Raw genomic sequence first — 23,116 nt, forward strand, 5'->3', positions numbered from 1 at the left:
GTTTCATCCAATCGCTCCTCATATCCGTAGGCTTCGTGGTATGTTTATGAAGTAGGCAAGCAGCCTTTTATTTCCTGGTTGAGCATGTTGTGGCGTGTCTGAATCAGGATTATCCCTTCCATTATGGCTTCGTGGTATGTTTATAAAGTAGGCTAGCAGCCTTTTATTTCCTGGTTGAGCATGTTGTGGCGTGTCTGAATCAGGATTATCCCTTCCATTATGGCTTCGTGGTATGTTTATGAAGTAGGCTAGCAGCCTTTTATTTCTTTTATTTCCTGGTTGAGCATGTTGTGGCGTGTCTGAATCAGGATTATCCCTTCCATTATGGCTTCGTGGTATGTTTATGAAGTAGGCTAGCAGCCTTTTATTTCCTGGTTGAGCATGTTGTGGCGTGTCTGAATCAGGATTATCCCTTCCATTATGGCTTCGTGGTATGTTTATGAAGTAGGCTAGCAGCCTTTTATTTCCTGGTTGAGCATGTTGTGGCGTGTCTGAATCAGGATTATCCCTTCCATTATGGCTTCGTGGTATGTTTATGAAGTAGGCTAGCAGCCTTTTATTTCCTGGTTGAGCATGTTGTGTCTGAATCAGGATTATCCCTTCCATTATGGCTTCGAATCAGGTATGTTTATGAAGTAGGCTAGCAGCCTTTTATTTCCTGGTTGAGCATGCCTTTTATTTTGTGAGCGTGTCTGAATCAGGATTATCCCTTCCATTATGGCTTCGTGGTATGTTTATGAAGTAGGCTAGCAGCCTTTTATTTCCTGGTTGAGCATGTTGTGTCTGAATCAGGATTATCCCTTCCATTATGGCTTCGTGGTATGTTTATGAAGTAGGCTAGCAGCCTTTTATTTCCTGGTTGAGCATGTTGTGTCTGAATCAGGATTATCCCTTCCATTATGGCTTCGTGGTATGTTTATGAAGTAGGCTAGCAGCCTTTTATTTCCTGGTTGAGCATGTTGTGGCGTGTCTGAATCAGGATTATCCCTTCCATTATGGCTTCGTGGTATGTTTATGAAGTAGGCTAGCAGCCAGGATTTTTATTTCCTGGTTGAGCATGTTGTGGCGTGTCTGAATCAGGATTATCCCTTCCATTATGGCTTTTATTTCCTGGTTGAGCATGTTGTGGCTGAATGGATTATATGTTTATGAAGTAGGCTAGCAGCCTTTTATTTCCTGGTGGAGCATGTTGTGGCGTGTCTGAATCAGGATTATCCCTTCCATTATGGCTTCGTGGTATGTTTATGAAGTAGGCTAGCAGCCTTTTATTTCCTGGTTGAGCATGTTGTGGCGTGTCTGAATCAGGATTATCCCTTCCATTATGGCTTCGTGGTATGTTTATGAAGTAGGCTAGCAGCCTTTTATTTCCTGGTTGAGCATGTTGTGGCTGAATCAGGATTATCCCTTCCATTATGGACTCATGCAGTTGCCTGTCCAGAGACATTTAGCCTCATTCTTGTTTAATTCTGATTGATGGGTTGTTTATTAAAGTTGCATTAATCAAATCAAATGTTATTTATCACATGCTTCGTAAACAACCGGTGTAACAGTGAAATGCTTACTTTACGGGTCTTTTTCCAACAATACAGAGACAAAGATACTACTTATACTGTGTTTACTTCACAGCTTCATGGGAAATGCAGTTTTCTGAACAGGTCTGGGTGGGGAGAGCGGGGTTGGTTAGAGAGGGGGCTCCTTTCTTGCTTGTAGTCAGTGAGTGGGATAGGAAAATGATTTTCTTGGGTTCACTGTCCTGCGTTGTGCACTGGGGCTTTTTCAGGGGTGACTACAAGCATACCAAACATCCAGATAGAAATGGATAGTGTAGAACAGACATTCTCTTGCATGAAGAAACAGGAACAGGGAATCCCATCTGCTCTACATGATGTGCAAGGCTGTGAGCGATGCAGTCCACTGACTAGTCTCCTGCTGTGGACTGTGATCAAAGTGACAAGCTCCTGGCATCAGTCTGCCTGTTCTGTTCTGGGAGGAATGGAGGTAATACCGTCACGCTCAGCACTAAGGATTAACAGTCACAAGTTATACTCACCCCCACCCTCTCCCTCACACTCTCTTGCTCTCTCTCTCTCTGAGAGTTTGTTTCAGCAGCTAGGTTATCCTTCATGTTGGCGTCAAACACTCCATGACAATAATGTTGTAAGATTCTTGCTAGAATGTAAACTGTGTTAAAACGCTAGGTGCCAACATGGCGAACCATTGGAATCCTAAATCTCAAACGGAGTTGTCCTAACTTTGCACTGGCCATGAGTAGGCTATTTCAGTATTTCGGACGCACATTGTTGAGACATCCTCTTGAGTGATGAAACGCACACGCACACACCTATTATCTGTCGTCTGGCTGCCTTTGTTTTGTTGTCATGACAACCATGCTGAATGCAGTGAGGTGTGCAGAGTGTAGTCTGACTCAGCGTAAGCGGGTATTGCTTATGCCCTTTCATAAATCACTGCGAGATCCCAGGGGGAAGACTGCACTCTTCTTTCTGTGGGTGTATCTCAATACAATTGCCTTCTTCTCCTTGTCTCCTCTCCTCCATCACTACTAATGTTCTTCAGTTCTGGTCTGGGACACCCACAGGGGATGCAGGCTTTTGTTTGATTATTTCACATCAATGTAGATAAACGAGAGAAGATTAGAAGATACTTCAGACTATTGAGATGCACCCCATGTCAATTAAGGGGAGAAATGCCTTATATAGTATAATTAAGCAATAAGGCTTGAGGGGGTATGGTATATACCACGGCTAAAAGCTGTTCTTATGCAAAACGCAATGTGGAGTGCCTGGATACAACCCTTAGCCGTGGTTTATTGATCATATACCACAAACCCCCGAGGTGCCTTGTTGCTATTATAAACTGAATACCAACATAATTAGAGCAGTAAAAATATGATTTGTCATACCTGTGATATACCACAGTTTTCAGCATTCAGGTCTCGAACCACCCAGTTTATAATGTGTGATATACACTGAGTGTACAAAACATTAAGAACACCTTCCTAATATTGGCTTGCACCTCAGTTCTTCGGGGCAATTCTTCGGGGCACTCTACAAGGTGTCGAAAGCTTTCCATAGGGATGCTGGTCCATGTTGACGCCAATGTTTCCCACAGTTGTGTCAAGTTAGCTGGATGTCCTTTGTGTGGTGGAATATTCTTGAAACACACAGGAAACTGTTGTGTGGAAAAACCCGGCAGCGTTGCAGTTCTTGACACAAACCACTGTGCCTGGCACCTACTACCGTACCCCGTTCAATGGCACTTCAATCTTTTGTCTTTCCCATTCACCCTCTGAATGGCAAACATAGACAATCTGTCTCAATTGTCCCAAGGCTTAAAAATCCTTCTTTAACCTGTCTCCTCCCCTTCATCTATATTGATTGAAGTGGATTTAACAAGTGGCATCAATAAGGGATCATAGCTAACACACTCTTGTCATTCTCTCAACCAGCTTCACGAGGTAGGCACCTGGAATGCATTTCAATTAACACGTGTGCCTTGTTAAAAGCTAATTTGTGGATTTTCTTAATGTGTTTGAGCCAATCAGTTGTGTTGTAACAAGGTAGGTTGGGTATACAGAAGATAGATAAAAGACCAAGTCCATATTATGGCAAGAACAGCTCAAATAAGCAACGAGAAACGACAGTCAGTCATTACTTTAAGACATGAAGGTCAGTCAATTCGGAACATTTCAAGAACTTTGAAAGTTTCTTCCATTACAGTCGCATAAACCATCAAGCGCTATGATGAAACTGGCTCTCATGAGGACCGCCACAGGAAAGGAAGACCCACAGTTACCTCTGCTGCAGAGGACAAGTTCATTAGAGATAACTGCAATTCAGATTGCAGCCCAAATAAATGCTTCAGAGTTCAAGTAGCAGACACATCTCAACATCAACTGTTCAGAGGAGACTGCGTGAATCAGGCCTTTATGGTTGGATTTCTGCAAAGAAACCACTGCTAAAGGACACCAATAAGAGACTTGCTTGGTCCAAGAAACACGAGCAATGGAAAATAGACCAGTGGAAATCTGGGTCCAAATGTTGAGATTTTTGGTTCCAACCGCTCTGACTTTGTGAGACGCAGAGTAGGTGAACGGATGATCTCCGCATGTGTGGCTCCCACCATGAATCATGGAGGAGAAGGTGTGGTGGTGCTTTTCTGGTGACACTTAGCAAGCATGGCTACAACAGCATTCTGCAGCAATATGCCATTCCATCTGGTTTGCACTTAGTGGGACTGTCATTTGTTTTTCAACAGGACAATGACCCAACACACCTCCGGGCTGTGTAAGGGATATTTGACCAAGAAGGAGAATGATGGAGTGCTGCATCAGATAACCTGGCCTCCATAATCACCTGACCTCAACCCAATTGAGATGGTTTGGGATGAGTTGGACCGCAGTGGTATTTTGGGATTTCATTAGCATCCCCATTAGCTGTTACAAAAGCAGCAGCTAATCTTCCTGGGGGCCACACAACTTGAAACATGACATAATACAGAACATTAATAGACAAGAACAGCTCAAGGACAGAACTACTTTTTTTTTTAATTATAAGGCCGTAGCCTTCATATCAATGCATACACAAACTGTCTAGGTCAAATAAGGGAGAGGCGTTGTGCTGTGAGGTGTTGCTTTGTCTATTTTTTTCTGAAATGGGTTTGCTGTTTACTTGAGCAATATGAGATGGCATGGAGTTCCATGCAATAATGGCTATATATAACACTGTACGTTTTCTTGGATTTGGGGACAGTGAAAAGACCCCTGGTGGCATGTCTGGTGGGGTAAGTGTGTGTGTCAGAGCTTGTGTAAATTAACTATGCAAACAATTTGGGATTTTCAAAAAAAGAGGGCCTAGAGAACTGCCCTGCGGTACACCACACTTTACATGTTTGACATTAGAGAAGCTTCCATTAAAGAAAAGCCTTGTTTTATATTAGATTGCCATATCGTGGATTTAGAGAGGAGGTTGAAAGCTGAGCTGAGGTGCAACAACAGTTTATGGTCAATAATATCAAAGGCAGCACTGAAATCTAACAGTACAGCTCCCACAATCTTCATATTCTCATTTGTCAGTGCAGTACATGTTGAGTTTCCTTCTCTATAAGCATGCTGAAAGTCTGTTGTTATTTTGTTTACAGAAAAATAGCATAGTTTTTGGTCAAACACAATTTTTTTCCAACAGTTTGCTAAGAGCTGGCAGCAAGCTTATAGGTCTGCTCTTTGAACAAGTAAAGACCGCTTTACCACTGTTGGGTAGCGGAATTATTTTGTTTCCCTCCAGGCCTGAGAACGGAGACTTTCCTCTAGGCTCAGATTAAAGATGTGACAGATAGGAGTGGCTATAGAGTCCTCTACCATGCTCAGTAGCTTTCCATCGAAGTTGTCAATGCCATGTGGTTTGTCACTATTGTTCGATTTAAAAAAATTCACCTCTCCCACACTAACTTTACAAAATTCAAACTTCCAATGCTTTTCTTTCATTATTTGTTTTTTTTATGCAAGAATATGATGGCTCACTGTTCGTTGTTGGCATTTCCTACCTAAGTTTGCCCACTTTGCCAATGAAGTAATGATTAAAAATAATTGGCTAAATTAAATGGTTTTGCGATGACTAAGCCATCTGATTCGATGAAAGATGGAGTTGCATTTGTCTTTCTGCCCATAAATTAATTTAGTTATTCCATCATTCTTTATATTTTTGATCTTGACTTCATAATACAGTTTCTTCTTCTTTTTGTTGAGTTTAGTCACATTCTTCATTTGCAGTAAGGCAGCCAGTCAGATGTGCAGCCAGACTTATTAGCCACTCCTTTTGCACCATCTCGTTCAACCATAGGGATTTTCAATTCCTCATCATACCATGGAGCCTTAAGTCAGTTTCTTAACAAGTGTGTTTCTATCAATAATTGGAAGAAGCAATTTCATACACTATTTTAGGCCCAGCTGTTGGAACTTTGGCTTTCCTGGATATAGCCACTATATTGTGATCACTGCATTGAATGGGTACGGACACTTGTTCCCGTGGTGTTTGTAAACATGGGATAGCCTTCGTTTCTCAGAACAAGTATAGACTGATGAGCTTCAGAAGACAATTATTTGATTCTAGCCATTTTGAGCCTGTAATCAAACTCCAGATACTCACCCAGTCTAAAGAAGGCCAGTTTTATTGCTTCTTTAATCAGAACAACAGTTTTCAGCTGTGCTAACATAATTGCAAAATGGTTTTCTAATGATCAATTAGCCTATTAAAATGATAAACTTGGATTAGCAAACACAACATGCTATTGAAACACAGGAGTGATGGTTGCTGATAATGGGCCTCTGTACGCCTATGTAGATATTCCATTAAATATCAGCAGTTTCCAGCTACAATAGTCATTCACAACATTAACAATGTCTACACTGTATTTCTGATCAATTTTATGTCATTTTAATGGACAAAAAATGTGTTCTCTTTCAAAACAAGGACATTTCTAAGTGACCCCAAACTTTTGAACGGTAGTGTGTGTGTATGTATTCTCCCGAAGGATAGGACACGGTTTTGATCTGAGGAAATGAGAAGCATTACATCTTCCAATAAATGTTTTCTGAATTGGGACTTTTAAATAAATTATCTGCCTCTGATAGTAATTTTTTTGTAGCATGAAAAAACTGAGTTTCAATCCGACGGACGGTATAAATCAGCAATAAGGCCTGAGGGGGTGTGGTATACGGCCAATATACCAGGACTAAGGGCTGTTCCTATGCATGACGCAACACGGATACAGACCTTAGCTGTGGTATACTGGCCATATATCACAAACCCCTGAGGTGCCTTGTTGCTGTTATAAACTGGCTACCAACGTAATTAGAGCAGTAAAAATAAATGTTGTCGTACCTGTGGTATACGGCCTGATATACCGTGGCTGTCAGCCAATCAGCATTCAGGGCTCAAACCACCCAGTTGTGTAATTTATATGCTATCGATAGATAGGGTATATAATGTGTGTGTTTTTAAGGCTGCCAGGAGAGAACCAAGGAGAGGCCCAGCCACCATGCCGCTGTTCGGTAAATCCCACAAGAATCCCGCCGACATCGTCCGGACTCTGAAGGAGAACATGGCCATCCTGGTCAAACAAGACAAGAAAACAGAAAAGGTGTGACGCATCTTCATAACATGAGTCCTTACACCACGAATCCTCACTAAACAAATCCTTACAACACAAGTCCTTATAGTCCTCACCACACAAACCAGTACGTACTTCCCTTAGAAAAGGCCCGCAAGCAGGTGTTGTGTAACATTGCTGTTGGGGCCTCGGTGTACCTCTTCTATTTGATCCGATCTGTCAGTTGGTGTGGTTATTATTACGGTGCGCCTCTAGCTGACACTGGGCTGTGAAAGTAGCATCGCTGCCTGGCCGTTCCTTCATTGACACCCAGCTGTAAAGGCCCTCTCCACCATGGGACTGTTAGAGAGAACTCACAGACAGAACTCCCAGTAACCTGGCTCTGGGCTGGAACTGCTTCAGCTCTAACCAGGCTGCTTCCACACACAGCCAGGCTATAGTGATCTCAATACATTCCACTCCTGTCATATGCAATGCTGATATCCAGAGAAAGTTAATAATAATGTGTCTTTTGATTGGGCCTGAGGCTGAGACAAGTGTATACAGAGCTGAACCTCCATAGGTAGTCGATTAAATGTCTCCCTCTTGTGGGCAACTCAAGTATAATACCATGGCAGTTTTTTTATAAACAGCATAACATTGTTAGCAGCAATACTGTTAGAAGTATATACTGTGCCTGTGTGTCTAACTGGTGTCCCTGTCCCAGGCATCAGAGGAGGTGTCTAAGTGTCTTGTGGCCATGAAGGAGATACTATATGGGACCGGTGACAAGGAGCCTCACACAGAGACGGTGGCCCAGTTGGCCCAGGAGCTCTACAACAGCGGCCTGCTCATCTCCCTGGTGGAAAACCTGCAGGTCATCGACTTTGAGGTGAGACTAAGCCAAAGCCGGACCATCAGGGTCGTGTTCATTAGGCACCAAATGGAAGAAAACAGTCTGAAACAAGGAGGCTTTCCTTTTTAAACGTTTTCCATTGCATGTCCCCAGGGGAAGAAGGACGTGTGTCAGATCTTCAACAACATCCTGCGGAGGCAGATCGGCACCCGCAGCCCCACCGTCGAGTACTTCTGCTCTCACCAAGAGGTGCTGTTTGTGCTGCAAAAAGGGTGACTTTCTCTCACACACACACATACTCACACACTCTCTTCATGTACCACGTCTGACCACAGCCATTGGTATGATACTCAGTGATGTCTGCATGTGTCCCTCTTCCTGCAGGTATGAAACCCCTGGGTCTGCGCTGAACTGTGGCATCATGCTGAGGGAGTGTATCAGACACGAGCCACTGGCCAAGCTGGTTCTCCACTCAGAACACTTCCAGGACTTCTTCAATTACGTAGAGATGGAGACCTTCGACATCGCCTCAGACGCTTTCGCCACCTTCAAGGTCAGATTACACAAGATTTGAAAGCATCTTTGGGTCCTGGAAAAACCTTGTATTAAACCCATGTTAATAAGACTAGGATGGGCCGAGATGATATGCTAATCTTTACATTACTGTTGTATCTGTCCATGCCCATTTGTTTGAGAGTTGACAAATTGTATAGATCAGAAATGATTCGATGCAGCAGATGATATGCAATATACAATGTTTGTTTTTGTGTGAATTAAAGTGAGCACATTTCCTCCCCCATTCACAGGACCTGCTCACAAGACACAAGGTCCTGGTAGCTGAATATCTAGAACAGAATTATGACGCAGTAAGTATATATTCAACATTCTGCTGCCCTGGGAGCCTACCTTTATCAGATGGACTTCATGGAAAGAAAATACTTTTTGTTGTTACACCATCTGCCCTCTTGATAGAATTCACAAAGGAAAGGGTGAATGCAATTATGACGTCACACACTCCTACTCTCATTTCCACTTACCAGATGAATCCACTGAAGTGCGTGTGTGCCGATAAACAAAACATGTTGATTGATGACCCATGCTCTACAATGAATGAGTGCATTTATACCACCCTTGACACACTAGCCACATACACTCCAGGCATCTGTGGTCACTGGCTTTCCCCGCTTGCATAAGACCACCTTGTGTGTTGGTTGTAGTGTGGGGCTCAGGGAAGACCCCAGGGGAGAGCAGACAGTCCGGCTGGAGGCTGCTCGGGTTACAGGCCAGACACTACCCTACACTGGGCCGCACTAGTTTATAGAAGGCTGCTTTCATGCCAAAGGCCGCTGGAGGCTTATCACACACACACACACACACTGGCCCAAACAGCACCCCTGATAAGGGTCCTTTCAGACCTGACAGAGATGTTAGAGAATATATCAACTTCAACAGACATTCCATCTCATTTAACTATCTGAAATTCTATGAACATTTTTTTTATTTGTGAATTTATTTTGAGCCACTTTTGACTGTTGAGATGCAGCCACCCCTCAGCCTGTTCCTTTATATCTTTGCAGATCTTTGACCAGTATGAGAAGTTATTACACTCTGATAACTATGTGACAAAGAGACAGTCATTAAAGGTGTGTTCTATTATTCACATTTTACATGGATTATTTATAGACTAAAACGTTGCATGTTATTATGGTGTTGATTATCTTGCTTCGTAGTAAACATTTGCATACTCTGGTCTTTGTGTGTGTTTATGTAGTTGTTGGGAGAGCTTCTGTTGGACAGGCATAACTTCACAGTAATGACCCGGTACATCAGCAAGCCTGAGAACCTGAAGCTGATGATGAACCTACTGAGGGATAAGAGCCCTAACATACAATTTGAGGCCTTCCACGTCTTCAAGGTAGGAAACAAAAGCCGTTCCCTGAACCGTTCATATACAAGGTCTGGCAAACTGGCATCCATGTTGGCCCCAAACATTCCATGGCATTACCATTGGGTTCTTACTAGAATGTAATTGCCGATATCAATGTAATGTACAGAGCTGACAGGCTAACCCCTCCACCCAGGTGTTTGTGGCGAACCCCAACAAGACACAGCCCATCATAGACATCCTGCTGAAGAACCAGCCCAAACTCATCGACTTCCTTAGCAACTTCCAGAAGGACCGCATGGACGACGAGCAATTCAACGACGAGAAGACCTACCTAATCAAACAGATCCGAGACCTAAAGAAACCCGCCTCTTAAAACCTTACCCCCATTAGTCCCCAAAACCCTTCCCCTTAGCTATGACCTTTACCCTAACCTTTACTTTTTATTGTCGACAAAAAATACATTGACAATAATGATTCAATTTCTTAATATCGAAGACATTGTGTCTTTTTCTTGGTTCCTTAAACTTTGCAGAGAATAGTTCGTAATCAGATTTTTTTTCATTGTTTTTACTTTTAAATGAACCCTTTTCTTATTAGTGTGTAGTGTTCCAAAACAGGAAGGGGATTTCCTCTCTTGGGGGGAACCAATGCTTAGAGACCTCTAGGTGATTGGCTGAGTGAGCTGTGGAGACCACTGGTCATCACTTTAATTGTGCAAATATTTTTCCGCACATGTTCTCTTTTCATTGCCACTTGCAGGCACGAGCCAGCTAGATAGTTCTGACTTCTTTCTAATACTCTCCTAATCTCACCACAATACAACTGAAGTATCCAGAATCATAGAAGGAATTGCTATTTCTCTATTAGAGGATCGAAATGGTATTCTCAAATGTTCCGTAGAACTCCACTGCAGACTCATATTCCCTGCTAGTCTTACTCCTGTGGTTGTACTTCCACTATTTACACTTAAGTTATGTTTCAACGCTGTAGTAGGTCCTCTGACATGACAACTCTAAATTTGATCTTACAAGGAACATATTAGATGTCTGGTGATCAGCAGGACCATTATTTTACTGCTAACCTTCATATAGAATATGACTTATCAATAGTTTTGATAATTGATTCTCCACAGATGGCTGGTAGCACTTTCTGTATCATTCAACGCTAAAGGAGCGATTCCTTGTTTGGTTTATTTTAAGCTGATGAAGTAGTTTCCTGTTCAACAGGATTCTATCGTGATGATTAAAAAAGTTTGTCTTGTGTATAATAGCTGGTTTTAACCCATAAGTAAGTGCCATTGCAGGTGACAGAAATCCAGATTTTTTTCTGTACAATAGTGATTTCTTTAACTTGTTTTCTTATTTAGATGGTGGAGGGGGATGGTTGGAACACATTAGCAGTAGGGGTACATAGGTGCCTTTTGTTTTCCCTTTTTTGTATTTTAAATACTTTTCTAGGAGGAGCTTAATTCTTATTTTGAAAAATATGGTCTGGTTGAACATATTAGTCGTGATTAAGCAATGAACCTTGAACTCACTATATTTGAGTTGTGCAGTTGAAATAATATTTTATTATAAACTTATTGCAGCTCATTGATCGCATCATAAAACTAGGAACCAGGAGGCCAAAACTCAGGACTATGATTGTCCAGGAAAGTTAACATTCCAGTAAACTGGATAAGGTAGAAGAAGCATCTTGCTCTGAATATATATATTTTTTGACATGTAGCTTGTTTTGGGGGAAATCTAAATTAAAATAACCTCAGACAAATTGAGCCAATGCATATTTTAATCGTGGTGGTTGAGCTTACATCTAAATTGAAAATATGAACTAATTAATATGGCTCTTCAATGTAATATTGAATAATGCATGTGATGGGCACCATGCCACAGACAAGTGATTGTTCTTTAAATTGCCAAATACTTTTTTTTTCAAGTGTTAGATTGGACTTGACACACAAGGGATAGTATCCTCAATGCCCTTGTCGTTTTGGTGAAACTCAGTCATTCTGGCCCTGTTCTATATCTGGTGCTAACATGCAATCTTGACCACATTTCTAGACCAGTGTAGACAATAATTAATTGTGAACAGATCTTCCCGACCACCTCTCGAGGTAGCCGGGGACAAATTGATTAGATGAAAGTTCAGTGGGCAGAGCTGTGTGACATGTCACTGGGTGGAGTTTACAAGTAAAGACGTGTTTCAGGGAGGTGGAGTGCTTGTGGGAGGGTGTTAGAACAGGTTGCGACAGATGGTGTTGCCAGTTTGAATCCAAATGCAGCTTTTATTGTCCAACCTACTTAAATGTTTTAGTACATATCTACTGACATTCTAAAATGACTAACGGAATGAACATCTTTATAAAATGTACACCCAATCCTTCAAGAATTCTGTCAAGAGGGCAGATGGTGTAACAAAAAAAAATATTTCCACGAAGTCCATCTGATAAAGGTAGGCTCCCAGGGCAGCAGAATGTTGAACATATACTTCTGTTCTAGATGGTGCCCTCCCTCCTGCTGGTGCTGTGGACTAGGACCACAAGGTCACAGGTTCAAGTCTTGCCATGCCAATGACCTTTCTCAAGTTATATTTTGAACCCTAGTCCCTCCCTGTATTCAAATGATGAGATTCCCAATGTTAAGACATATTGATCCCTTGAATCAATGATTTGAGGGACTATTTAAAATGGTTTGACAATCCAGATCTGTTTCCACTTGTAAGATATCAAGATACAATTAGTCCTCGATGGCCTCTGGAGGTAGTCAGGAAGAATCACCATCAATAATTGTAATATTCTACACGGGTCTAGAAATGGTCACAATCAGAATATGGACAAGATCAAGACACAGGACCCATGTTAACGCCAGGTATAAACGGGGCTTCGAATGGCAAACTGACATTGTTGGATTAAAATGTTAAACAAAAGAGACTTAAAAGATTCAGGCTGTATCAGAAGGAACTTACACCTAAGCCAAAACATATTTACTTAACATACTGTACTAAAGTAATATTGACCCTTTTCAACCATGGGATTTAATTTTTTTTTTATCACATTGATACTACTGCACCACAACACCAATAAAAGAAATGCATACATAGTTTTCCCGGTTTGTCATTTTATATAGTTTTTTTTGTTGCTGTTAGATGCTTATTGTTATCAGTTAAAAACAGTTTGGCAAAACAGGATGAAACAATTCAAGGATGTAGGAGCCAACCATGTAACAAAAAAACAGACAAAGCACAGTTGCACGGGTCTGGGAGTTAGTATCCTTTGAGGCAAAGTGCAATATAGTGGCGGTAGCCTGCACTGGCTGGGATGGGTCTTGGATTCTTCAAGTCTGGAAGAACTATAGCAAACTTAAAGCTACAATCAACAGTAACCTTCATAGTAAACTCTTCAGACAAATAATTAGGAAACACGCTTTTAGAGTTCACTTGCCTTAGAATTACTTTAAAAAAAAAAAGTTTTTTTAAATATCTACGTAGTACCATTTCCTTTGAATATACAGTCAGTCCATTAAAAATCACGGAGTTTACTCCTTGAAACTGTCCATTATTGGAGAGTATGAAGAGGCCTTTGAATTTCCAACATTGTTAAAATGCATCCTTCCTTGAATCACTGATCAATATGCGATTGGATAAATTAAATGTTTCCAATGCCAACAAGAGCCTGGGGACCGTAGCCTGGTGAAACCAGACTGAAAGCTACAGGTACCATTGTTCAACAAACAGGGGAAAGGTCTGGATTTGTTGCTAACCGTAACCTCTTATTGGATTGAAGGGCCTGTTCAGGCTGTCTCCCATGCTTCCCCACACATCCATCTGTAAACATAACAAGACATGGTCAGAGGTGGGACACATCGCAGAGTCAAATCAGAGACGGTTAGAAGGGCTGATCCGTCATCAGTATTGTGGTGATTAGGTGGAGGCATGCACATTATATGTGTGACCAGCAATATAAACTCAGCAAAAAAAAGAAACGTCCTCACTGTCAACTGCGTTTATTTTCAGAAAACTTAACGTGTAAATATTTGTATTAACATAATAAGATTTAACAACTGAGACAGTCTGAACAAGTTCCACAGACATGGAATAATGTGTCCCTGAACAAAGGGAGGGGAGGGTCAAAATCAGAAGTAACAGTCAGTATCTGGTGTGGCCACCAGCTGCATTAAGTACTGCAGTGAATCTCCTCATGAACTGCACCAGATTTGCCAGTTCTTGCTGTGAGATGTTACCCCCCTCTTCCACCAAGCCCCCTGCAAGTTACCAGACATTTCTAGGGAGAATGACCCTAGCCCTCACCCTCCGATCCAACAGATCCCAGACGTGCTCATTGGGATTGAGATCCGGGCTCTTCACTGGCCATGGCAGAACACTTACATTCCTGTCTTGCAGGAAATCACTCACAGAACGAGCAGTATGGCATTGTCATGCTGGAGGGTCATGTCAGGATGAGCCTGCAGGAAGGGTACCACATGAGGGAGGAGGATGTCTTCCCTGTAACACACAGCGTTGAGATTGCCTGCAATGACAACAAGCTCAGTCCGATGATGCTGTGACACACCGCCCCAGACCATGATGGACCCTTCACCTCCAAATTGATCCCGCTCCAGAGTATAGGCCTCTGTGTAACGCTCATTCCTTCGACGATAAATGTGAATCCGACCATCACCCTTGGTGAGACAAACCGTGACTTTTTGTCAGTCCTGTCTGGTCCAGCAACGGTGGGTTTGTGCCCATAGGCTTGTTGCTTGTGATGTCTGGTGAGGACCTGCCTTACAACAGGCCTACAAGCCCTGAGTCCGGCCTATAACGGACAATCTGAGCATTGATGGAGGGATTGTCCCTGGTGTAACTTGGGCAGTCGTTGTTGCCATCCTGTACCTGTCCCGCAGGTGTGATGTTCGGATGTACCGATCCTGTGCAGGTGTTGTTACACATGGTCTGCCACTGCGAGGACGATCAGCTGTCCGTCCTGTCTCCCTGTAGCGCTGTGTTAGGTGTCTCACGGTACGGACATTGCAATTCTTTGCCCTGGCCACATCTGCAGTTCTCATGCCTCCTTGCAGCATTCCTATGGCACGTTCACGTAGATGAGCAGGGACCCTGGGCATCTTTTTTTTTTGTGTTTTTCAGAGTCAGTAGAAAGGCCTCTTTAGTGTCCTACGTTTTCATAACTGTGACCTTAATTGCCTACCGTCTGTAAGCTGTTAGTGTCTTAACGACCGTTCCACAGTTGCATGTTCATTAATTGAACAAGCATGGGATCTGCGAAGTTATTTGGATTTTTACGAATTATCTTTGAAAGACAGGGTCCTGAAAAAGAGACTATTTTTTTTGCTGAGTTTATTAGAGGAGGAGGAGAAGACGTGACATCACTCTCTACAAAGTGACAAATATCATGCTAACTAATGGTACAGAGAAGGACAACTCACTGGCTAGATGAGGACCAGCATGTTCAGAGGCTCTCCTGGCCAGAGAGGACTTCTGCCACTGTGACGAAAACATGTAAACACACTAAGAAAATTGCATCTGTAGAAAGCACTATAATAAGTATACCTCAATAGCCTAACAAGGAAAACACAAGGATAGGTAAAAGCTGAAAGGAAAGCATCTACGAGGAATCCATCCAGTTTTTTCCCTCATCAGTACCAATGAAAAAAATGGCAGGAATAGACTATTGAGATGCTGCTACACCCATAGAAAAACTATTAATCAGTCAATCAATGTAGGTACTCACAATGAACTTCAGGACTCCTTGTAGGCTGTGGAATCTGAGGTAGGAGATGTCTCCCTTGTCTTTGCCGCTGTCCAAGTCAGTGGTGTAGATCTGCTTGATCCCAGCTCCTCGGATCAGAGGGACACACTCATCACACGGACACTTAGTCACAAACAACATGGTGTTCTCCTCCTCACGGATCTCTTCACTCCTAGAAACGACAGTCAATCACATTTATTTACATCATAAATCCTCATGCCCGGCTACTAATTCCTGCCCCCTAGTCCGACTTCTCGGATGTACCTTCTTGCTTCCTCTCCGCTGACCTGTAAGGACTAGACAGGTCGAGAGCAAATATACCCATGTACACATTCCCTGCATTTCCTTCATCTACAGATGTAGGATCTTAATTTGATCACTCTTTTGCAGAAAAACTTTCCTGCAATGCAAGAAATGTAAAATGTGTAGTGTATGAGGTTTAAAAAGGCTTCTGAAGTTTGCCAATTCCACTTTAAAAATGTCAATACGAAAAATTTATCAAAACCTACAAAAATGTCCATGAATTATAATCCACATAATTCACATTTCCTGTTGCTGCAATTAAGCTCCTACATCTGTACCCTGTCCTCTCATATCAGTGGAGAGGAAGGGTGGATATAAGGGAGGAAGTCACTTAAGAGTATTGAGATGGAGCCCATGTCTTCCCTCTCCTCCTGACCTGAAGGTGAGTGCGTTCTGCTCAGCGTGGATGATGTAGCGGTACTTCCTCCTCTGGCGGTCCTGCTGTTTGGTGTCCATCTGGGGGTACTGTCCGTACTCTGAGCCCACTGGGTAGGCGTTGTACCCACAACCCACCAGGTACAACCGCCCCGTGCCATCACAACCACCCTAAAACAGTTGAGCACAACACAGTGAATGGCAGTTTGACCTTATTCATTTTTCACATTGAAATCTTTGTTACCAGCATTTCCACTTTATTTTTGTCATTATATTACAGAGGCAAAATACATAATATTCATGTATAGTTATGAGCTTAGAAAATACAACGGTATTTTCAATGGTTTACTCACCGATTTCCCTTCTGCCCAAATGACAGCACCAACCCCAACCTTAGGGTCCTCTGGAATAGCAACAAACAAGTAACAGTCAGAAACCTTCAGACAGGTTGAACCACCCATCACAGCTTGTCCTGTTAGCCTTAAAACATGAACAAATAATATAACCCTTTCAAAAAATAAAAATGCTGATTTCTTGAGTGATCGGCTGACCAACCAATCAGAGAACTCCTTTTCATAGCTGCTGTCGCTAACCACTAATGAAACTAGAATGTCTTTTGGGATACTTTCTGTTCATCGGACACCCGATACACACCCCCCCCAGGGCAACACATCTCTCCAACAAACGTGCAGTCATCCGTGGGACGTTATGTCATAACAATAGTCTCGTCATTACAATTAGTCTTCTCTCCTGCAATTTTTAATTGCTTGGAACTCCTTTATGTGATTCCTCACAAAATGTGGTGACATGTCACCTTTACAAAATGACTTCCTAGTTTGAATGAGTAATCTGGCTAGTATATAGACTACTAAACAGATAATTCAGGTACCTGTTCTGTAGGCCAACAGTCTGGCCTGTACGATGCAGTGTCTGGCAATCTCCTGGGACACCCCCTGAGGCTGGGGCTGCTCTGAGGTTGCAGGCTGGGAGTCCTTCCTGTAGAAGCCATGCTGGAGAAGAGGCACACTAGCAGCTACTGAGGCCAGAACCCCAACCAGCTCCCTCATGTTCTGACGCAGGTTGGAGAAGTACGGCTCCATGCAAAAGTTCTCCAGACCTGTAGCAAGACAGTGTCAAATCCCCATCTATAAACAGTATGTTTACCATTCATTTAACAGGATCTACACAACAGATGGCGTGGCACGTGGCCTCTTGAGCAAAGGAGCTCCTCAAACCTACCAATCTTGAATTAGCCAATATAGCTCAAATACAGCTAACCGGTGAACACAAGCTAGCTAACAAGTACGGTTGAATGATTGTACTACAGACCAATTTTGGTGAGAATGTCACGGTGGCACTGTTCGTGTGGGATTAGGAACTCTTCGGAGAAAGTGTCCAGGTTCCGTCTCCTCTGCTTCCAGTAGAAGTCCCCAGCGTCCAATTCGGGGTCGTCCCCCGACACCCTCTCCATGAAGTCACACCCCCTAGAGGTCTCCTCCACAAACTGCTGCAGGCCAGGGGCCACGGGCTGCACCACCACACTGATGTGGGGCCGGCTGTTGGACTTCAGCTTCTCGGATGCAATGGCGTCCAGCATGGCCTCCTGGGAAATGGAGTCCGTCCCATTAGGCCTGACCGCTAGCAGACTCATCTCAGGGTCACCAGGCCAGAAGGAGATGCGGCTCACCCCAGCTGGAGATGACAGACAAGAGACAAGACTTTACAAGTGATCTCTCTCTCTCTCTCTCTCTCTCTCTGTGTATATATACACTGCTCAAACACTTAAACAACACAATGTAACTCCAAGTCAATCACACTTCTGTGAAATCAAACTGTCCACTTAGGAAGCAACACTGATTGACAATAAATTTCACATGCTGTTGTGCAAACGGAATAGACAACAGGTGGAAATTATGTATAGGTGGCAATTAGCAAGACACCCCCAATAAAGGAGTGGTTCTGCAGGTGATAACCACAGACCACTTCTCAGTTCCTATGCTTCTGAGCTGATGTTTTGGTCACTTTTGAATGCTGGCGGTGCTTTCACTCTAGTGGTAGCATGAGACGGAGTCTACAACCCACACAAGTGGCTCAGGTAGTGCAGCTCATCCAGGATGGCACATCAATGCGAGCTGTGGCAAGAAGGTTTGCTGTGTCTGTCAGCGTAGTGTCCAGAGCATGGAGGCGCTACCAGGAGAAAGGCCAGTAGATCAGGAGACGTGGAGGAGGTCGTTGGAGGGCAACAACCCAGCAGCAGGACCGCTACCTCCGCCTTTGTGCAAGGAGGAGCAGGAGGAGCACTGCCAGAGCCCTGCAAAATGACCTCCAGCAGGCCACAAATGTGCATGTGTCTGTTCAATCGGTCAGAAACAGACTCCATGAGGGTGGTATGAGGGCCCGACGTCCACAGGTGGGGGTTGTGCTAGCAGCACAACACCGTGCAGGTGTCCTCCAGCATGACCGGTTTGGCGGTGGGTCAGTCATGGTGTGGCATTTCTTTGGGGGGCCGCACAGCCCTCCATGTGCTCGCCAGAGGTAGCCTGACTGCCATTAGGTACCGAGATGAGATCCTCAGACCCCTTGTGAGACCATATGCTGGTGCGGTTGGCCCTGGGTTCCTCCTAATGCAAGACAATGCTCGACCTCATGTGGCTGGAGTGTGTCAGCAGTTCCTGCAAGAGGAAGGAATTGATGCTATGGACTGGCCCGCCCGTTCCCCAGACCTGAATCCAATTGAGCACATTGTGTGACTCCAAATCCAGACCTCCATGGGTTGATAAATTTGATTTCCATTGATCATTATTGTGTGATTTTGTTGTCAGCACATTCAACTATGTAAAGAAAAAAGTATTTAATAAGAATATTTAATTCATTCAGATCTAGGATGTTATTTTAGTGTTCCGTCTATTTTTTTGAGCAGTGTATATATAGATCTCACCATTGATAAGCATCTTGAGGCAGGTAGCGCAGGGTCTCCTAGAGAAGTAGAGGTCTGAGGCAGCCAGCCTGGGCCCGTGTCTGATCACAGCTACCTGCCCCACGTGGAGCTCTGGACCGGAGCAGTGGAGACCCACCACCCTCTGGTCCCGAACCACCACCAGGCCTGTACCCCGCGTCTGACACACAGAAACAGACAGGAAATAAGGGAGAAAAGTGATGATGCATATCATATAATTGATGATGCTCAATATGGTAATTTATTGCATGTTATCTATACAAATAAATTAAAAATGACACATACACCTGATAGGTGCAGTGAAATGTGTTGTTTTACAGGGTCAGCCATAGTAGTACAGCGCCCCTGGAGCAAATTAGGGTTAAGTGCCTTGCTCAAGGGCACATCAACAGATTATTCACCTTGTTGGCTTGGGTATTCAAACGAGCGACCTTTCGGTTACTGGCCCAACGTTCTAACAACAATATGTAATGGCTGCTACACAGTGCATTCGGAAAGTATTAAGACCCCTTGACTTTTTCCACATCACAGCCTTATTCTAAAATTGATTTTTAAATAAATGTTCATCAATCTACGCACAATACCCCATGATGACAAGGCAAAAGCAGGTTTTTAGAAATGTTTGAAAATTTATTAAAAATAAAAAACTGAAATATCACATTTACATAAGTTTCCAGACCTTTGTAGAAGCACCTTTGACAGCCTCAAGTCTTCTTGGGTATGACGCTACAAGCTTGGCAGACCTGTATTCGGGGAGTTTCTCACATTCTGCTCTGCAGATCCACGCTTCACCATAGGGATGGTGCCAGGTTTCATCCAGATGTGATGCTTTGCATTCAGGCCAAATAATTCAATCTTGGTTTTATCACACCAGAAAATCTTGTTTCTGATGGTCTGAGAGTCCTTTACGTGACTTTTGGCAAACTCCAAGTGGGCTGTCATGTGCCATTTACTGAGAAGTGGCTTCCGCCTGGCCACTCTACCATAAAGGCCTGATTGATGGAGTGCTGATGAGATGGTTGTCCTTCTGGGAGGTTCTCCCATCTCCACAAAGGAACTCTGGATCTCTGTCAGAGTGACCATCGGGTTCTTGGTCACATCCCTGGCCAAGGTCCTTATCCCCCGATTGCTCAGTTTGGCCGAGCGGCCAGCACTAGGAAGAGTCTTGGTGATTCCCAACTTCTTCCATTTAAGAATGGGGCGGAAGGTTAGAGCGTTGGACTAGTAACCGAAAGGTCGCAAGATCGAATCCAGCTGACAAGGTAAAAAATGTCATTCTGCCCCTGAACAGGGCAGTTAACCCACTGTTCCTAGGCCGTCATTGAGAATAAGAATTTGTTCTTAACTGACTTGCCTAGTTAAATGAAAGGTAAAAATATATATTGATTTTTTAAAGAATGATGCAGGCCAATGTGTTCTTGGAGACCTTCAATGCTGCAGAAATGTTTTGGTACCCTTCCACAGATCTATGCCTCGACACAATCCTGTCTCTGAGCTCTATGGACAATTCCTTTGACCTCATTGCTTGGTTTTTGCTCTGAAATGCACGGTCAACTGTGGGACCTTATATAGACAGGTGTGTGCTTTTCCAAATCATGTCCAATCAATTGAATTTCCCACAGGTAGATTCCAATCAAGTTGTAGAAACATCTCATGGATGATTGATGGAAATAAGATGCATCTGAGCTCAATTTCAAGTCTCACAGCAAAGGGTCTGAATACTTATATAAATAAGGTATTTCTGTTTTTTATTTTTAATACATTTGCAAAAATTCTTAGCCTGTTTTCACTTTGTTATTATGGGGTATTGTGTGTAGATTGATGAGGGGGAAAGGCTGTAACAACAAAATGTGGAAAAGGGGAAGGGGTCTAAATACATTCTGAATGCACTGTAGGTCAAACTTACAAAGTCATTCTGGTTTATGTCTTCTGGTTCCTCCTTGGGGAAAAGTTCCATCCATAAACTCAGCAGGGTGAAGAGGTTAACCTTGGACAGCCTGGGTCCATGACCTAAATATACACCATAGAAAAACGGGATTACAAACAGGGAAGGCAAGTGAGTTTTTTGTCAACTAGATCGTTGCTGCTCCCAAGTGATAACACATTGAGCTCAAAGAAATGATTTAGGTTAAAGCAAACATTGGGCAGACATTTCCTTCCTCTTCCCACTGCAACTCTGGAGCACTCACATAGAATGTGAAACTATTGGCCAGTACATTTCTCTTCAAAACATGTATGTGACTCTGGCATTCATAGGGGAGAACAACCAAATGGATGCTTGATCCAGCAACCCTACTATTACAGAGCAAGCCCAGTTCACCTGTCTGGTGCCATAAAGCTTAAGACCTTTTTGCAGAACCAGTTTAACTAGGCAAGTCAGTTAAGAACAAATTCTTATTTTCAATGACAGCCTAGGAACAGTGGGTTAACTGCCTGTTCAGGGGCAGAACGACAGATTTGTACCTTGTCAGCTTGGGGATTTGAACTTGCAACCTTTTGGTTACTAGTCCACCACTCTAACCACTGGGCTACGCTGCGTCACTACTCGAAACCGCTACCATTTAAGTTTCAACTTCAATGGGGTGACAAAATTGTTACAACAAAAAGATAGGACCGGTTGTACTATTTAATGGTTTTGATATGATTCATTTCAGAAATTCTGACATAAAGATGTAGTATATTTAATTAAATTTCATATTCACAAATGGTCTAGTTCAAAACCTAACTTTTTCACTTTGAGTTTCAACAATATGGCACTACTTTAACTAAAATGAAAAACAAAAAGGCAATTCAAACTTTGATTTGTATTATTGATATGATTTGTTTGTTTAGGATTCCTGGCAATGTAAATAGTTTGTATTCTTGTTTGCATGTGACTATTCCTCTTTTGTTTGAGGATATTTGTAAATAAAATAAATCAATGGGGTGACGTCAGACAGTTGGGACGTCCCAAGGATCCCGTTTGGACGTTTCTAGACAGTCACTAGGTCGGTTACAGACGTGTGGGTTCAAACTAATAAAAGCCTAGACGGTGACACAATTACGTCTTTATTTTTAATATACCTCAAAGCTCATTATTCCGTGTGAGTAGCAATATTATATCGAACAGTAAAAACATTCGCAGCATTTTCTGTCAAGCTGTCAACTCGCCAGTAACTGACAGCGCAGTAGTCTCACCTTGTACTTTGGTGTCGGTTTGTGTGCTGGCTTCCCTTACATCGCGATATTCTTTACAGTTGCATGAAGCGGCACAGGTTGGTTTCAAATATTGGTTCGACTGTACAGTATCCGTCGTTGCCATTCAATCAATTGAATGTAAAATGTAGCGAACGTCTCCAGACTAAGCAAATACGTATGATGATTTGATGTTGTTGGTTTCTGAACAGCTAAGCTAGGCTTCTTCCTATATCTTCTGACGTCGAACAAATAGGCGGAGCTTGTCTTGCACCCAACCCCCAGAACTGTCAAGCGCATTGTTTGTTGTAAATGTTCTGCATTCTTGGTTGCAATTAAAAAACAATTGTCAGAATCCATCTGCATTCCACTATAAGTATGTAATTTCATTCATGACGTAATAATCTTAAAACATAAGGCCCGTGGAGGTGTGGTATATGGCCAATATTCCATGGCTAAGGGCTGTTCTTAAACACAACGAAATGCCTGAACACAGCCCTTAGCCATGGTACATTGGCCATACATCAAACCCCTGAGGTGCCTTATTGCTATTATAAACTGGTTACCAACGTAATTAGAGCAGTATAAATAAATGTTATCATACCCGTGGTATAGCGTGTGATATACCACAGCTGTCAGCCAATCAGCATTCAGGGCTTGACCCTCCAGGTTAAAATAAAAATGGTATTCATTTGGCAA

At 42.9% G+C, this 23,116-nt stretch overlaps 2 protein-coding genes and 1 long non-coding RNA gene across 3 annotated transcripts; 1 reads left to right on the plus strand and 2 right to left on the minus strand.

Annotated features, from left to right (window-relative positions):
* Positions 1-6,165: 6,165 nt before the first annotated feature.
* LOC135542734 (uncharacterized) lies at positions 6,166-8,350 on the minus strand. The gene is made up of 2 exons (XR_010456125.1): positions 8,264-8,350; positions 6,166-7,125 (listed from the first exon to the last, which is right to left on the minus strand). It is a non-coding gene; the product is annotated as an uncharacterized LOC135542734 (long non-coding RNA).
* cab39l (calcium binding protein 39-like) lies at positions 7,054-12,949 on the plus strand. Its single transcript, XM_064969888.1, has 8 exons — positions 7,054-7,155; positions 7,832-7,996; positions 8,114-8,232; positions 8,345-8,513; positions 8,767-8,826; positions 9,538-9,603; positions 9,732-9,875; positions 10,042-12,949. Exons 1-8 carry the CDS (start codon positions 7,054-7,056, stop codon positions 10,219-10,221), a joined length of 1,005 nt encoding a protein of 334 aa, XP_064825960.1. The 3' UTR covers positions 10,222-12,949.
* On the minus strand, positions 12,876-22,675 carry cdadc1 (cytidine and dCMP deaminase domain containing 1). The gene is made up of 10 exons (XM_064969887.1): positions 22,421-22,675; positions 21,150-21,253; positions 19,226-19,403; positions 17,617-17,979; positions 17,177-17,404; positions 16,641-16,690; positions 16,289-16,458; positions 15,592-15,781; positions 15,287-15,344; positions 12,876-13,670 (listed from the first exon to the last, which is right to left on the minus strand). Exons 1-10 carry the CDS (start codon positions 22,542-22,544, stop codon positions 13,570-13,572), a joined length of 1,566 nt encoding a protein of 521 aa, XP_064825959.1. The 5' UTR covers positions 22,545-22,675; the 3' UTR covers positions 12,876-13,569.
* Positions 22,676-23,116: the final 441 nt, after the last annotated feature.

Source organism: Oncorhynchus masou, chromosome 6, assembly GCF_036934945.1.
Source record: "Oncorhynchus masou masou isolate Uvic2021 chromosome 6, UVic_Omas_1.1, whole genome shotgun sequence".
In the NCBI taxonomy this organism is placed as follows: domain Eukaryota; kingdom Metazoa; phylum Chordata; class Actinopteri; order Salmoniformes; family Salmonidae; genus Oncorhynchus; species Oncorhynchus masou.